At 35.7% G+C, this 18,747-nt stretch overlaps 1 protein-coding gene across 5 annotated transcripts in view; it reads right to left on the bottom strand.

Annotated features, from left to right (window-relative positions):
- The window catches only part of IQCM (IQ motif containing M), a 496,764-nt gene that overhangs the window by 397,338 nt on the left and 80,679 nt on the right, over positions 1-18,747 (bottom strand). For all 5 annotated transcript variants that reach the window (XM_011710533.2, XM_011710534.2, XM_011710535.2 and 2 more), the window contains 2 exons: positions 11,929-12,011; positions 9,789-10,053 (listed from right to left, as the gene is read on the bottom strand). In XM_011710533.2, the coding sequence (XP_011708835.2) occupies positions 9,789-10,053; positions 11,929-12,011 (348 nt within the window). The remainder of the gene's footprint in view (positions 1-9,788; positions 10,054-11,928; positions 12,012-18,747) is intronic.

Below are 18,747 nucleotides of genomic sequence, written 5' to 3'. Positions count from 1 at the left end.
ATCCCTGCATCCCTGGGATGAAACCCTCTTGATCATGGTGAATTATCTTTCTGATGTGCTGTTGGATTCAGTTTGCTAGTGTTTTGTTGAGGATTTTTGCATTCATGTTCATCAGGCATATCGGTCTGTAGTTTTGTTGTTGTTGTTATGTCCTTTCCTGGCTTTGGTACCAGGGTGATACTGGCTTCACAGAATGAGTTAGAGAGGATTTCCTCCTTTTTGATCTTTTGGACTAGTTTCAGTAGGATTGATACCAATTCTGCTTTGGATGTCTGGTAGAATTTGTCTATGAATCTGGGCCTGGGCTTTTTTTTTTTTTTTTCTTCCTGGGATATTTTTTTAAATTCCTGATTAAATTTCATTGCTTGTCACTGGTCTGTTCAGGATCTCTATTTCTTCCTGATTCAAGCTAGGGGAATTGTATGTTTCCAAGAATTTATCTACTTCCTATGGATTTTCTAGTTCATGTGCATACAGGTGTTCATAGTAGTCTCAAATGCTTGTATTTCTGCACTGCAGCATTTTAAATAAGGGTCTTGAGCATCTGACAATTTTGGAATCTGTGAAGTTCCTAGAACCAATTCCCCACAGATACCAAGGAATGACCATATACCTGAAATTGTTAAAATATAAATTAGGTTTTATAAACATTGTTGATCAAAAAACTATTTGGTAAGTTGTCACCACTGTAGGCAAAGGAATAATCACAGCACAAAGTCATTTTTTTCTGATAGATTTCTCCAGTGCCTTCTAGCTATGTAGTCATTTTAAAGCATTATTAACATTTATTATGCTCTCATTTTATATATAAAGTAAACAATTTGTGATTTGGAGACCAAGGAACACAAACACTCTCCCTCTCTCTCTCTCTCTATCTCTCTCTGACACACATACACATACACTCATACACATATGTACAGACTCTCCCACACCCATAAACACATACACAAAGTCACACACACATACACACTCAAACACACTCTCACAACTCACACACTCATACATATTTCTACCTTATTCCAGACTGGGTAAGGAACAACTCCATATCAACCCTAAATATATGTGCATGACATGGATGTAATGAAATTTTGTTGAGCTTAATTACAGCCTGTTTTCAAATTTAAATAACTCAAAATAGATCTAAATATTTTTAATTCCTAAGAGAATGCAAATTATATATTATATGGTACTACATGGATAAGACAATACTGTATTATATGTTAACTAAAATTAATATTGAATATATGTTCCAAAAACACTGATTTTTACATGAGATTTCTAATTTCTAATAGTCAATCATTTTAGTAATCTAATAATTTAAATTTTAATTATTTTTAATAATTAAGATTCATAAATTATTGGCAGAATGACAACACAAACTGGTTAAGCAGTACTGTAGAATATCTATACACAGAAAAATAGTTTCATATTTTTCCTGACTTTGCTGTATCAAAACTATGGGCATGTATTTACAGGCAAGCACAAAGAAGATATTTACTAAGGATATTTGATACTATAATTGTTACAGGGTATTTTTTAAGTTGATATCCTTGGATCAAATTCAAGGAATGTTTGGCCTATTCTCACATAAGATATTCAGTTTATGGAAGATAATGCAACTGAATTTGTCTGGGCTGTCTGAGCAGAAACTACATACTCTACACACGCAGTACACACTTTTCTTTCTAATCTCACAGACTTTAATCAAGTTCTAGAATTAATGCCACTAATCTCTTAGATCACGCTTCCATTCACCCTGAAGTGAATATTGGGAATGCGCTTAAAAAATAGATCCAAAGTACAGAGCTAATACATGCCTTTTGAGATAAGAACTTTGAAAAATGAATTGCAATTTTAATTCAAATATAAACTCAAAGATCAGCATTTCAGAGCTGTCTAGTGAGGCACATGCAAATGTTCCTAGCAGCATGTCTCTGACCTCAGCAGAGTCTATAATGGGATTTTCAGGAGGATTTCTGTCCTCCTTGTGCTCCTGATAAAATCTTCACTTCCTTCTTACATTGTCCACCCCCAACACCTTTGGCCTCATGATTACAAAGTGCTAAAGACAAAAATCCCCCAAAAGAGACTATCATTAGAAAGGATTACTCACATACTCTAAGTGACCCTCGGAACTAGTCTTCTCACTCTTCTTACTGCTGACCTCAATCTCCATAGACCTGCCATCTTTCATCTTTCCTTGAACCAGCTCCCAAACTCTTCATTGCCCTAAGAAACCCAAGACCTTCTACCAGCTAAATTAATATTCTTGCTATCTTATGTACATGTTCCCCCTATATTCTTGTTCTAATAATCCTATTTTCCTAAGGAGACAGCTTTTTCAGCAGCTCTCTCAAGGAATAGATATTCCTTTCTTCCACCCTCACATACCCTAGGGCTTCAAGCAAAGGCAGCTTCTTCCCTGATGCTCAGTGACACTGCCCAACCATTTCTCTTCCCTTGAAGAGAAAGAAAGAAAGAAAGAAAGAAAGAAAGAAAGAAAGAAAGAAAGAAAGAAAGAAAGAAAGAAAGAAAGAAAGAGAGAGAGAGAGAGAGAGAGAGAGAGAGAGAGAGAGAGAAAGAAAGAAAGAAAGAAAGAAAGAAAGAAAGAAAGAAAGAAAGAAAGAAAGAAAGAAAGAAAGAAAGAAAGAAAGAAAGAAAGAAAGAAAGGAAACGAGAAAAGGAATTTCATTTTTTCATAGCAAACTATATTTTCACTTTCACATTTTTCCAAATTATGATTATTTCACCCTTCTCCTTGCTCCTCAAAACCCTAATACTTTCAGTCCCATCTCACCCTCAAGTGAAGAACTCACTTCTAACTTCACTGAAAAAGAAATTGAAGTAATCTCACCACCTGCTCTATCGATCCACCTGCATCTGTGCTCATGCCCCTGCCTTTCTCTTGGGACAACAGATAAGCTGTCCTTGCTCCTTTCTAATGCATTACTCCTTAACTGAAATATGACTAATATATTTCCCACTCCCCTGATTTGGCTCCTATTCATTTTCTACTTCCTTTGCTGGATACTCCTTTTCTTGCCCTCTAAGTGTTAGAAATTCAAAGGGCTCAGTTCTTGAATTATTTTTCTACCTACATTTACTTCCTCAATGATCTTATATCTAAGTCTATGACTGTAAATAATATCTATACCTGTGTTGTCCCATATGGTAGCCAATTACCATATGTAGCTATGAGCACTCGAAATGTGGCTAGTCCAATTTAAGAGTCGCTGCAGGTAAAATATACACTGGATTTTGAAGATTTAATATGAAAAATATAAAATATCTCAATAATTTTTACATATATATGTAAAATAAATATTTTATATTTATTTTATATATATATTTATTTTATATTTATATTTATATTTATTTTATATATATATTGATTTTATATATATATATATTTTTTTTTTTTTTTTTTCTCTGTCTCCCAGCTAGAGTGCAGTGGCGCGATCTCGGCTCACTGCAGCCTCCACCTCCCAAGTAGCTGGGATTACAGGTGCCTGCCATCACGCCTGGCTAATTTTTGTGTTTTTCAGTAGAGATGGCATTTCACCATGTTAGCCAGGCTGATCTCCTGCCCTCAAGTGATCTGTCTGCCTCAGCCTCTCAAAGTGCTGGGATTACAGGTGTAAGCCACCACACCTGGCCCCAAATATATTATTGAAATTAATTTTACCTGTTTCTTTTTACTGTTTAACGTGGTCACTAGAAAATTTTTATTACATGTGGCTCATGTGGCATGTCTACTGGTCAATATTATCTATAAATTAATGACTCCAACCTTTCCCATGAGTCCACACTTACTTATAATGGACTACCTATTTGACATTTTGATTTGTATATCTAATAGCCTCCTCAAACTTAATATATCCATATCCCAGTTCTTGGTTTCTGCCCATTTAAAATGCATCTCTCTCTATTCTACATCTCAGAAAGGAGCAATTCTCATCTTTCAGTTCATCAGGACTAAAGCTTAAGAGCCATCCTTCATGCAATCTTTCCCTTACACTCCACACCTAATCTTTCAGCAAGCACTGACAATTCTGCCATCAAAATGTTTTTATGACAGTATTTTTAAAGTGATATTAGAAATAAGGAGGAGAAAAGAAAACAAGCAAGAAAGGAAAACTAATGTGAAAAAATTTCTGAGTTGACCATCATTATAAGATACTGGTTGCTTAACTGTCCAGAACCTTCTGAGAAGCTTTATAGAATGTTATTGAGACCCTTCTGCCCAGGGACAGACAGGAGGAAACATTTATCCATTGGCTCTCATCCCCCATTCCTGGTTGTTTATGTGTCAGCTGAAGCTGGTCCTATAAGTATCTCAAGCCAGGAAGGAGTCCAGGAAGTATGGAACAAGGACCAGTCACCCGAGCAGTGGCTGCAGTGCCTGGAATAAGAGATGAGCCCAAGAGGATTTCAGGTGATGAATAAGAAGTGTTTGACACAGCCTGCATGCAGTGGTGTGCTGCAACAAGCTCAGATCTGCTCAGGAGAGCTGACTGTGTACATCTCTTCCCAACTCCTATAATCAGTGGTACCAAATTGGTAGTTTGAAATTGGCTATGTTAAGAGTATTTACACCATGGAAATCAGTAAAAGCTACAAAGCAGGTCTTCCTCCCTCCCCTCACCAGAGCCAGTTGTTAAATATGTGCTAGCACAGTACTGACTAAAAGGTTCTGTTCTTATACAGTCTCTGCTCACTCCTCTCCAGCTCATTCTCAGAACTGCAACCACATTAACTCTTTTTTCCCTTATTTGAAAGTTCTTCCATGTGCCCCACACCTTGGGTCACTGCAAATGGTTTTGCAATTGCCTCAAACTTCCCAATGTTTGAGTAATTCCTATGCATCTTTTATATCTTAGCTCAAATGTAATTTCCCCCGGGGAAGTCTTGCTGACACCCAGTCCACATCCAATTTATTTGTGATGTACTCTCAATCTGTATATATGTGATTGTTAATTGATATCTGTTTCCCTAGCTAGACCACAGGTTCCATGAGGACACAATTTATGTCCATTTTTTCTCCTTTGTATTATCCGCACTGAGCTTTGTATATTTACTGAATATGTGTTAATCAACACATATTAAAAGTACTATTACCACTGTTTCATTATTTTCATAATATTGAGAAGTAGACCTCCTACTTGAAAATGTGGGAAGCCACATTGGGAGGAGAATACATGACACTTTTATGGGCATCAGTTATGTGCATTTTATGTGCATCACTTCCAGCTATAATCCACTGAGACAAATCTGTCACATAGCCCCATCTATTTTCCAAGTACCAAGGAAGAAAAGGATATAAGTTTGATGAGCATCTATCCAGTCTCTGCTACAGTCTGTTCTTTAGGACACTAAATATTCATTCCTTCTTGTTCCTTTACAGAACACACCTTTCCTCTCCCCAAAGATGACAACCGAAAGTTCCCCCCAGGCACTGCATCCAGCTCAGAGAACAGGACCTCCAGCTGCTGTGTAGTTTTATCCAACAAGTTCAGACATGGTTCCTTATGGCCCAGTAATATGAGACCCAAGTACAGAAGGTATCTCCACCTTCCCCAAAGCATATAACATACAGTAATAGAGCAGGTATAGGATAACCTCAGTAAAAACTCCATCAGTGAAAGGAAAGATAGTAAACACAATAGTCACCAGTCCAAAGATGTTGTAGAATTCTATTGGAAAGTCACTGAGAAGGCCCCCTAACCTGAAGGTGGGGAAGCTCCTTGAATAGACAATGATTTTGTCCTGGGAAGTACTCTCTTCAGTTTTTTAGTGGCCTCTGCATCTACTCTCTGAGAAGCCTTTTACTTGCTCCTTGGCTACATCTTGCTATTACTCTCCTTGGAGGTTGTATGGCTTGTGTCACCTACTTCCTGATAAATCTAAGTTATCTTACCTTTTGAACATTCAATTACATCAAGGTTCATGATTTCTTTGGGAATGAAATTCTCTAAAAAAATCTGTTAGACTTTTTAATCTATTTGCTTCCAGTTAATTCTGTCTGACAATAACCACATTCAAAGTCTTTTTACATTTTTTGAGACGGAGTCTCACTCTGTTGCCAGGCTGGAGTGCAGTGGCACGATCTCAGCTCACTGCAACCTCCACTTCCCAGGTTCAAGCGATTCTCCTGCCTCAGCTTCTCAAGTAGCTGGGATTACAGGCGCTTGCCACCATGCCCAGCTAATTTTTATATTTTTAGTAGAGACAGGGTTTCACCATGCTGGCCAGGATGCAAAGTCATTTTTTTAATATATGGTTCTAAAATATCCTTTGTATCTTTGTTTCCCTTACCTCTTGGATTAGTCTCTCAATAATGACTGCCATGAGGGTATCTGAGATAATGGGCTGGGTGGTAAAAGATGTACTTTTAATATGCTTTTTGCTGCAATGTTAAGTATTAGTAGATATTTGCTTAAAACCAAGACCCCAAGTACCTAGTATCTCTCTATGCCCTTTCATTTCCAATTGGAAACTAGCCAGGACTTTTCTCAGTTTATCTCATGTTTATAATAACTTCCCAAAGACAGCCAGAAACCAGCAATATATTTTAATAATGCATTTCCCAACTTCTTTACCTAAAGCTACAAAGCTCAGTAGGTATATGGTCTAGATTCCAACTTATTTTTGGTGGCAGTTTTTACCATTACTAATGTAAGATGCATCTCCAACCTTCTAACTTGCTATACCTGGCTTCATGCTGCCACTTAGTGTAAACCACTAACCCAGTACCACAGCTCTTCCCTGTGCCTTATGCTTTACTTTATTTTTGACCGAGTCTAAATAACTCCATCTTTCTAATATCTGTAAAATCTCTCCCCTCAACACTATCCCCAGTGCTACTACCTTCATTTAAGTTGTCTTTCCTCATGTGCACTACTGTCTCCTTATTGGTCTCTATGCCTCTAAAATCCATCACACCCCATCTCCACAGCCAGTAAACATGCTAAAATGCAAACATTATCACTGCAACTTCTCTTTAAAACATTTAAATTGTTCTCAAAGCTTTTAGGTTAAAATTCAATGTTGTTCAGTATCTAGTCTGTTATCTCTAATCACTCCCCAATCCTCATGGTCCAATCATGTAAAATCATTTTAATTGTCAAAAACATCATAATCACTTTCTCAGATATCCACTATCAGGTAGATGCTAGGCCCTCTAGCTAGACAGGATTTTCTTTCTTTTTTGAGTTAACACTTATTTATCCTTCAAAATTTACCAAACACTTTAAATTTCCTGAGAATCTATTCCTGACCCCTAAATCAGAATTAGATATCCTCCTATTCCTTTTAAAGCAGTAGAGTTTCTATTACAGTATGAGTCATACTATAATTGTCTATTTATCCTCCTCCAATGCCACTGCAAAAACTACATCAAGTTTGAATTTCCTGAGGGGAAGCAGCATATCTTTTGTCTCTCATACCTCACATATTAAATTAAACAAGTGTTAGGTGAATAAATGCATGAGCCCCACAATTTCAGTATGGTGGGGAACCCTCACATCTATCTTCAGTCTTCACCTGCCTCTCTAGAGCTAGGTCTCCTTTTCTAAGTTCCTGATGGCTATCTCCACATGTGTGCCTACTTAAAAGGTCTAAAAATGAATTCATTATTTTCCCCCACCCCTTTCCCCACTGCCCAAAATCTGCTTCTCTCCTTATTATGGTTCAAATGTTTGTATGTCTCCAATATTCATGTTGGAACCTAAGATCCAATGTGATAGTATTAAGAGATAGACCTTTGAGGAAGTGATTAAGTTATGAGGGCTTCATCCTCATAAATGAGATTAAAAGACAGGCTTCAGAGAGCTGCTGACCCTTTTCCCTTCCATGCCTTCCACCATGTGAGGACACAGCTTTTGTCCCCTCCAGAGGACAGAGCATTTAAGGTGCCATCTTGGAAGCAGAGACTGGACCCTCACAAAACCACCTGCTGGTTAGTACCTTGATCTGGGATTTCCCAGCCTCCATAACTATAAGCAATAAATGTAGTATGTTTATAAATTATTCAGGCATTTTGTCATAGCAGCAAGAACAGACTAAGACACCCTCTAAATTTCTATCCCAACCTAAGGATTTTTGTCCAGTTTCCCAGTCTAGAAACCTCAATATCTTTATCATTTTCATTTTCATTACACAATGAGTTGATTTTTCAAAAACCAGTTAATTCATCCTAAAATAATCCACTAATCCTGTATTTACCAAAATGTATTTAAAAGAACACTAGTCTTGAGGACATTAATTGGTATAATGTGAAAAAAAAAATGGGGGTTCTTTGGCCAAATGAACTGGGGTTAGCAAGGTTAAAAAAAGTAAACAGATTTCTGCAGTATTTCCCAGACCTTTCAATATATTAATAATCAATCTGAATCTCCAATAAGGAATATAACATGTATTTTTTAAAAATGTTTCTAACCAAAGAACCCTTTGTCAGGTCACTGAACCTCTCAGGACTAACAATCTGAAGAGCATGCTTTGAGAAATGCTGATAGAACGCCCTCCTCCACACTTTATGCTTCCCTACTGCCCTAATTTAGGCCCTGTCATCTCTCACCTGGACAGCCTCGTCACTTAGCTCTCTGTCATCCCTCTCTCTACAGTCTCTGTTGCCAGTTTTATTTTTCTAACAGAAAGATCTGATCATACCTCACCCCTTCCCCCACCTATAGCTTTGAAATCATCATGTCTTTCCATTAAACATAAGTTCAAATTCTAGGTCTACTATCATATTCCCTTCAAACTTTAGCCCACCCATCTTCCAAAATTTGTTTCCTACCACATCTCTGCCTTCCCAAAATATACCATGTTCTTACATCCTTCAGAGCTTTAACACATTTTGTTCCTGCGGCTCAAAATGGCCTCTCCTGTTTCCATCCTACTTCTCCTGAAAACCCAGTTCTAGAGATCTCTTCTGATAAATTTTCAGGAGAGATCTCTTCTGGCCTTTAGTTGGTTACTCCTCAGTGTTTCCATAATGCTTCACACTTACCCTCTTACAGCAACTGTTACACTGTATAGTAAGAAATTACCCTGTGTTTATCCTCACCATTACTCTCTGAGCCTTTTTATTTCTGTTTCTACAGCTCCTAACTTAGTTCCTGGCACAGAGCAGTCACTCTTTGTTGAATAGGAAAAATACAAATGAGTGCATGAATAAATAAACATCTTTAGAAATAACATAAGAGGAAAAAAATAAGATGAGGCTGTGAAAGCTATACTAGAAATGTATTATAAGTGGTCATGTATTCAAGCCATTAGTTTCAGGAAAACAGTATCACTTTGCTTAAATCAATCTCTAATTTATACCTACCATGTTACTGATAGACGATAAACCTTTACAATTTCTTTTAAGGGAAAACTCTATAGCTTCCAAAAATCATTTTAGTGTTTTGAGGAAACACACTCACGAGTAAGTTGCCTATCCTATCGATCCTGCTCAAAAACAGAATTCAGGGCTATCATCCATGGCTGCTTTAGCATCTGTGAAATAAACAGTCTCTGAGGATTTTCACTAGGAAGAAGATCACTTCTGGAAGACATGGCTAACCAGTTTTGTTCCCCTAAATTTCTCTTTCCCTTTAGAATGGGTTCATCTCAATTTCTGGTGGTGCCCAGAGACTGGCAGCTCTAATAATCAGGCCTGCCTACCTTTCACTGTTAAGATTTAAAGTTCAGGGAATTATTTGAACAAGAAAATTCCATTACAGGCACATAAGAAGCAAACAGTTTTGCCTGTGGGTTTGCTGAATTTCTTCAACCATACTTACCTTTCACAATTAGATCTATGGGCCTGCATCTTTCTCTTCTACTAAAAATGTGTGGTTCCTTGAAGGAGATTCGTTGTGGGGGTTCCTGAAGATGTTCACTTTTGGAAAGCTCCTTGGGAAAGCAAATCCTTCTGAGTGCTGCCCGATGTTCTTGCGCCACATCATGTGTTTCCTTTTTGTCAATCTCCAAAGGTATGTATTTACCAGATTTCGGCTTTTGGTGTTTCTTTCTGAAAACATTTATAGAAGTTCCTTGAACTTTATTCTATGAATAAAACAAAAACAGATTTTGGCAAAATTTAATTTTAGTATGCATTATTTAATAAAGTTATATAATAAATTTTATTAATAAGTTCACAAAATCGCATCTCTACTAGATACATTTTACAAAGTACCTTACTGTATAAGACATTTACTCTTATACAGTAAATTACAAATGACAATAACCAGCTAAATCGACGTTATTCTACGTCACTCTCTAAAAGTCCTTCACAAGCATAAGGATTATATTCCACTTTGAAAGAAATGTAAATTTTAAAATAGCAACTTTCTCCCCAAAGTGATATTTTTAATTACAGGTTTCAAGTCCATTGTAAAATAGGAGTTTTTCAAATAAACATATAGGAATTAAATTATTTTCAACCATCTTTGAAGAACTTTCAGATGTCCATAAAATGCTAACATCCCCCAAACCTCTTCCTTTGCTGAACCAGAAATAACTGAACATACATGGAGGTAAGCTCTCAAAAAGAGCATATTGGGAATAGGACATACATTTCATATCCTTTTAATCAAAGTTGCTTCTTTATTCTGACCACCTTGAACAACAGAGAAATAATACAGCTCCAAAGTTCTGACAGGTAATTATCCAAATAGCGTAACTGTTCTACACACAGACAGAGCTATAGTTCTTCCCTATTCCCCCAACAACACACACACCCAAAAAAAGATTTAGAAAAATTCAAATTGTTGCTGACTCAAAAAGTCAATAAGAAGGTTTTAGTGTGCTAGTATTACATTTGCCAGGCAACCGAAGATGGAACATTGGGCTGTTATTATTCGATAAAAATTTTAAAACAGGTCAAGTTTCTGAGGCACATCTGCCTAACTCTGAAGACTGTGAAACGTTCATCCCATGTTCCCACCAGTGAAATTAATATAATTGAAAATCTTTTAAATTGGTTAGAGGAAAAACTAGTTAAGCAATGTGTACAATGTTGATTACAAGATTAAAACTATGTATGGCCAGTCTTGGCATAGAGGACCATTCAAAAGAAACATAAGTAAAAATTAGAATCCCCCTTTCCAACCACAAGAAATATTGAAAAATATTTAAAAGCTTACTTAAAAATTTGTTTAAAAAATTTTTTAAGTATTCAAAAGGGACTAGGATCATTTGACACACAGTAAACCATCCAAAGGTACCCTCCCTGCACCTGTCTTCCCAAAGGGCCATCGCTCACAATAGTTACCCCTTCCCCAAATTTGCTGCCTCCCCTATAGATGCTGTCTTCCAAAATGTCACCCTGTGCTGTGCTGACACTCCTCCATCTCTTTGCTATCCCTTTCCCTTTCACTCCTTCTTCTCACGTTCCAAATATATGCCATTCAGCAAATATTTATTGAGCCAAGCATAATCATTATTGCTAGAGATACAACATTCAAAAAACAGTCTATACCCTCAAGGATCTATCAGACCAGCAAACAGACAATCCTAATGCAAAAAGACACATGGAATATAATGTATCATGCTAAGGTAATCATGCTAAGAGTATAGAAGAGACTCATCTCACAATATGTTTTCTAGTTTAGCTTTGTCTAAACAGCATTTAAAGGGATATTTACTTGAGATGATAAATCCAATTATTTATGTTTAAATTCTTCAAAAAAATTAAAATTGTATTAAATGTACAAATTAAACACATTTGTATAATTAAAATTCATATAACTAAAAAATCTTATTTTAAAATGTCATTTGAAATCAATTTTTATAGCTAGTGAGAATTTCATTTTTCTCTTCAATTCTAGTCTCTTTTCTATTTATTTGATCACATATCAGGGTTTATGCAATCCTTTGGAATAATCATTGTAGTATGCAAAAATTTTTAAATGTAACATTAGATAAATGCAAAGGACTAACCTCATTTATTTTCTCATAATGTTGGGCAATGAGAGTTTTTGCTTCTTGAAAAAAGTCTTGCTTGGTGATCTCTAATGTAGGACCTAATATAGAAACAGAGAAACATTTTTTAAGCAGTTAATGTGAAAGTAAATTTTATAAGTTGACATTATAAAAGGAAGCAAAAGAATATAATGATCTCTTAACATAATATTTTGCTTTTAAGAAGAAATATAAGCTTGTAATGGCCATGTGATAAGATAGATTATCCTAAGTTACTTCAGTCCAGAGAAACAAAGAAAATATATAAAACAGAAACACCCTTCAGTTCTGAAAGTCCTTTAAATGTTACTGTATAGAAGATATAACAACATGTTTTGGGCACAAAAGTTATTAACAAGTCTATCTGTGTTTTCCATACTTGATGACTAATGTATGAAGCTGTACATTTCCTCAAGAGTATTTACCTTCCAACTTGTTGATAAAATTATAACTGTAAAATAAAATGCCTCAATAAATTAAATAGAAGCAGCACTGAAATAAAAAAACACATACCTATGGATGAATGATGCTATAACAATTCTTATTTCTATTTTTTAAGTTTCTTAATTTCTTTCTACTTTTCTTTTTTTGTGTGTGAGACAGAGTCTCCCTCTGTTGCCCAATCTGGAGTACAGTGGCACAATTATGGCTGAGTGCAACCTCTGCTTTCCAAGCTCGAGCAATCCTCCCACCTCAGCCTTCTGAGTATCTGGAACTATAGGCATGCACCACCACATCCAGCTAATTTTTGTACTTATTTTAGAAATGAGGTTTCACCATGTTGCCCAGGCTGGTCTTGAACTCCAGGGCTCAAGCAATCTACCTGCCTTGGTCTCCCAAAGTGCTGGGATTTGGGATTACAGGTATGACCCAAAGCACCCAGCCTAAGTTTCTTAATTTCTTTTAACCAGGGCTATGTATACAATTCTACAGCATGTAGACTATATCCTTCTCATTTAGCCTTGTCTAAGTTTTCCTCTTTATATATTTTCTTTATTATTAGCTGATTGTGTGCTTGCTTCAGCAGCACAAATACTAAAAATTGAATTATATTAGAGGATCCAGACACTTAAAAGCGTTTCTTGGCTTCCTCCTCTTAACTCGAACTCAGCAAAATTTAAATATATTACCTATTCAAAGTCTGGCCAGTGGGCTCTCTGTTTTTATAACTCTACCTCCGTTAGTACTCTTACTATGAAGGTTTTTCTCCTCTTCACCCACTCAAATTTTAAGCAATTACAAACTCAATCTTCATGTAAATCAAAACTATAATGAGATATAGTTTTCAACAAAATGGCTAAAATTTAAAAAACTGATAACACCAAATGTTGATGAGGCTGTAGAGTTACTGGAACCCTCAAGTATTGCTGGTAGAAACGTAAAATAGCATAATCAGTTTGGAAAAGGTATGGCAATCTCTTATAAAGCTAAATATACTTCCATCCTACAACCCAGCAATTCCACTCCTAGGTATTTACCAGAGAGAATGAAAATGTATGTTTTCAAAAGATTTGTACAAAAATGTTTACAGTAGCTTTACTCATAATAATTCTAAATTGAAAACAGCCCAGATATATAACAACAGGAGAGTTGATAAGCTATGGTTATATGTGTACAATAAACTACTACTTAGCAATAAAAAGAGATACTGACATGTACAACACTATGGATAAATTTCAAAAATAATATGCCAAGTTAAAGCAGACTTACACAAAAAAGCACATACTATATGGTTCCACTTATACAAAGTTCTAGAACAGATAAAACTAATCTATGGTAGAAAAAACAAACAAAACAGTTATTATTCTGTTGGAAGGTATGATGGATTAACTGAGAAGTGACATGAAGGAAATTTCTGGAGTGATGGGAATGTTCTGTATTTTGATAGGAATTTGGATTACACAGGCATATATTATCATTAGTGTACTCATTGTACACTTAAGACTTGTGCATTTCATTGTATGTACATTTTATATCAAAAGAAGAAAAACTATAAACAAATAATGAATTCTAACTAATGATATGCATGTTGATTGATGGATGAGTATGTGACAAATCAAGTACAGTAAAATTTTAATGGTAAGAAACTTGGTAGTAAGTATATGGGCATTGATTTAACATTCTTTCAAGTTTGCTGTATGCTTGAAAATTTCACAATAAATTATTGAAGGCCAAACTCTCCCTTTATTCTTGCACAAAATATCTCCTTGCTTTTCACCAGGTAGACTCACAGGCCACAGGCAGCTGCTACCTTAGGGTAATGAGGTCCTGAGGAATGAAGCCTGGTTCACATTAATTTCCCAATTCAAAGCCAAAAGAATCACTGTCCTCACATGGAAAGGGCAAGAGTTCTGGAATTAAAACTGTTTCATCAAATTTCAACTAAAATCTAATTTTGCTTTGAGGAGGCCTCTAGCCAGAGCATTTACTTCATGGAGGAAAGGCTGGGAGTTATTCCTAGCTGTAACTTCATAACCTGTCCTCCTTTCCCTTCTCTCATGACAGCCCTTTCCTCCTTTATTTCCCTTCTTCTTACTAATCAAATATCCCTTACCATTACTTTAATTACAATCACTTATAATTACAATATTGTCATGTGTTGTGCACGTGACAAGCAATATAATTTATTAAGTCACTGGGTTGTTTTGTTGTTGGAAATGTAGCTTTGTGGAAATCATCATGTCTTCATTTCAGACAAGACCTTAGAGATGAGCTAGTCTTCATTTACAGGCAAAGTTCTGAAATGCAGAGACCTGACAGCCTGCTGAAGTCACACAGCAGTGCTGTGGCTCTGCATAGGTACTGTGCTCCTGAGTTCCTTGCTGCTCTTTTCTACAAATCTACTGCTTTTCCCAATGCCATGTACTCCCTCTAAGTACTGGAAATTCCTCTGAAACTTGGCTGGTCACCCTGGTGAGATACACACATTTCCCTGACACTTGCATTTTAAGCCAGCACTCCTGCCCCTTTTTGTCATTTAATGTGCTGATGCAGCTGTTCCAATTTCCCCCTTTGTAACTAGAATTAGCTTTTGACAGAGTAGTTTAATTCCCAAAGTAGCATTTTCTTCTTTGCTGGGCTCTTTGTTGATTAGTCCCTGATTTCACCTGTCCACAAATGCCACCCATCACCTGTGGACCGTGGAGAAACTATATGTGATCTGGCAGCCCTAATGTCCTTATTGGGGCCAGAAAGCAGATCTTGACATATCAAGGTATTGACACAGCATACCCATACAGTCAGGTCATGAGATTATTGAGCAGAACAAGGCCTGAGACTTGTTCATAAAGGAGCAGAGAAAGGCAGCCATGGTCGGAAAGTAGAAATTTCACATAGATCCTGAAATGGCTCCAATGAAGGCATGTGGACATTGACTTCCAGCTGGCAGTCCTGAGTCCTTGTTGTCATTCGAGGCAATGAGGTAGCTGTTCTGATTTTCTACCATCACTAAAAAGTAGCCTTTGAACAAAAAAGTTAAATTCACAAGATACAACAAGATAACTCATACCTCAATGCCTTAGAAAAGACAATGCTAGCATCATTTATTTTTATAATTTCCAAGCACAAGTATCTATTCCACAAATGAGTCTAAAAATTACAAGAAATTAAGCAACATTTATATTAAAGCTCCAGCTAGTCAATAATCTTTGAGGCTTCTCTTTTCCTTGTTCGTAATGGGGTAAGAATATAAGTTTGCATCTTTTACACGTTCAAGTGCACTTCATCTATTATTTTGAGGAAGTTGCCAAGGTCTGTTCCTTCTTTATTACACAAATTATACTTATAACTTAATTTGCAAATACATATTGATAGTATATAAAATGATTTTTAAGAGCTCTTATTCCTGAGTCACACAATTTTGTGCTTGAATTCCAGTTTGCTCATGAACCTTATTGTCTTAAGCCTTGTTTTTTTATTTGTAAACTGAGGATAATAATAACATATGTCACAGAGATTTGTTTGAAGATTAACTTAAACATTGTTACAAAACAGCACAGCACCTGACATATAAGCTTTCAATAAATGTGAGAAATTTTATTATTTTTGATATTATTGTATTACTATCATTGGGCTAAACTTTTCTCCAAGAGTGTTTATATAATTACTTTTTTAAGTCAATCCTCATTTCTTCAAAATCACAAAGATAACTTCCTAATGCAGTTTGGGTAAATTGTCTTATTAAAATTCCTTTTATCCAAAACTAACCAACATGTTTGCAATTAATCAAATATTTTCATACATAGGATTCTTCATGTTATTAAAGCCCCCAAAAGAAATAGTAAGTCATTATAAGCAATAAATGTTTTGCAATAAAGTTCATGAAGAGGTTGAAATGGTCATATTAAACTCATCTAACACATGAGTGTAAATACTAACATTTCCATAGAAAAAAATATATAAGTAGCTCTAATCCCAAATATTTCACTAGCCTAAAACATTTTCATACATTTCTTTTATCTTTAAAAAAACCTCATTTTTCATATATCATCAGCTTAACACAATTGTAATGATGGTTCATAAAACCAGATTTCTCTACTACTTTAGAGGTTCTACAGAGTTGCTCCAGTGAATCTCTGAAGTGAAGATACAAAAAGAAAATCTAGTCATGGAAACTATGACAGAGAATGAGCCATCTCTTAATTAGAATCATTGAATAAGTATTTTCTGTATCCAAAAAGCCCCAGGGGCTTAAAAACATTTGTTTTTCATAACCATAATAAAGACAACTGGTCATACTCAGAGGGTTTCCATCCTTCCCATTAATAGGCTACATTTTCAGAGAGGCTTCACATAAATTTATTTAAAAGATAATCTTAAGCAAAGATGTGTGACCACATGGCTAAGGCCAACCCTGTGTGTGTAATCAGAGTAAATGCCTGACGGGTGTAACAAAAGCCTCACCTCAGACACAACGGACTCAGTTTAGCACATATTAATTAAGTACCTACTAAGTGCTAGATGCTGTTTTGATGCTAAATGTGCTAAAATAAGTAAGACTAGCTATTTCTGTCTTCCAAGTTCTTAAGAATCTAGTGCCAGAAAAAATGTGTAAATAAATGCCTTGACAGTCAGTTAAGATGGGCACCGTGATAGAAGCCAACATAAACCACCAACACCCCCTACTGCTAGCTCACTAATGTGAATTTCCCTTTAAAAAGATAAAGCTTTACACTGTATTATTGAAAATAATATTGAAAACAGAAATGTCCCAAGAGAAATAACACGTGAATGGAAGCCAGGCTAAGGCAGTGGTTTTAAATATGTGCTTCATTAATTTCATGTGCCTTGGGGCTGCTTCCTTCTTTCAATCAGAGAAGCTCAGATCTTATCTGATTTACATATTTGAGCTCTTCCTAAGTTTTGTTTTGCAGAATTTCTTTGCTGAAAAGTAAACACACACCAGCTAAGCAAAAAACAAATAAAGGTCTGAATAACAGTGCATCTGTGGAAAAAACCTGCTTGTAAACAGGTTCAGATGGAGAGGAGGATTCGAGTGCCAAGAAGTGGGGAGAAGCTGTAGAGAGGAGAAGCTGAAGAGGAGAGAAGCTGGAACTAAGGCCATCAGTTCTAGGGTAAAGAGTTATGGAAGCTGGAAAGTAAGTAGAAGCTCTTTGGACAAAAACTTCAAATATAATAATTTATATTAATTTCATTACATGTAAGTGAAGAAAACACAAATTATTTCTAATTTCTTCCTAAAAAGAGTTAAAGAACCAAATAAAACCCAAATTTCAAGTGGTATCTGGTTATTATCTCCTAAAACATATATTCAACATGTTTTCTCATAATATATTCTTCATTAAGATTCAACTCTTCAGTTCCAAATTAAAGGCACTCTCTTGAGTTGTCTCTTATTGACTCACTTTCCCCCTCCCTTATTCTCTGGTCTTCTTTAACAAAGTATCTTGCCTTCTTTGCACCAAGAAATGCTAATAAGTTTCATATATACCTCAGACAGATTTTACAGGGTACTGCCCAAAAATCTTTCTATGTTAATATTTCTCAGACTGTGGTCAGGTTACTAAGGAGATGTAGGGAAATGCCAAGCTCATAGCATCAAGGTCATGTGGGCATGACCTAAGGCAAAATGGAACTAGAGAACATTCCTCCTCCACTTCCTGGATCTTCCACCCTTTCTGACCTTCCCATCTTTAAAAATGTTCTGTGTTATCCAAATAAAAACAGAGTTAAAGTGATCATCACAGAGCTCTATTGGCAGCCCTGGGCAAATGCCAGCTGGCCTGTATCATATACTGTCATGGGTAACAGGAGCCAAGAGGAAGTAGCAGAACAGTAATAGCCTCAGCTCTATGTGCAGCACTATATCTTAGGATTGCTTGTGTTTGTTGCCAAGTCTAGATTAACTCTAAAAGAAATATAATGTGTAATTAATAATAATGTATGGTATACCTGAAATTTGCTAAGAGAGCTCTTAAGTAGTCTCATCACACCAGAAAAAAAGCTAACTATGTGAAGTAAAAGATATTATAATTAGCTTGATAGTGGTAATAATTTTACAATGTGTATGTATGTTAACACACACGTTGCACACCTTAATATATATTCAATTTTTATTTGTGAATTACACCTCAATAAAGGTGGATCATACAGTGTAAACTGAATATGTAATTTATATGTAATTTAAATTGTTCTAGTAGACATACTAAAATAGGTGAAATTAATTTGTATAACATAATTTTCATAGAATATTTAAATAAAATACATCTAAATATTACCATTTCAACATTAATCAATATTTAAAATGAATTAGATATTTTACATTCTTTTTTGTTCCAT

Source organism: Macaca nemestrina, chromosome 3 (assembly GCF_043159975.1).
Source record: "Macaca nemestrina isolate mMacNem1 chromosome 3, mMacNem.hap1, whole genome shotgun sequence".
Classification (NCBI taxonomy): Eukaryota; Metazoa; Chordata; class Mammalia; order Primates; family Cercopithecidae; genus Macaca; species Macaca nemestrina.
Note: the sequence above shows the minus strand (reverse complement) of the source record. Positions and strands in the feature narration are given on the sequence as shown.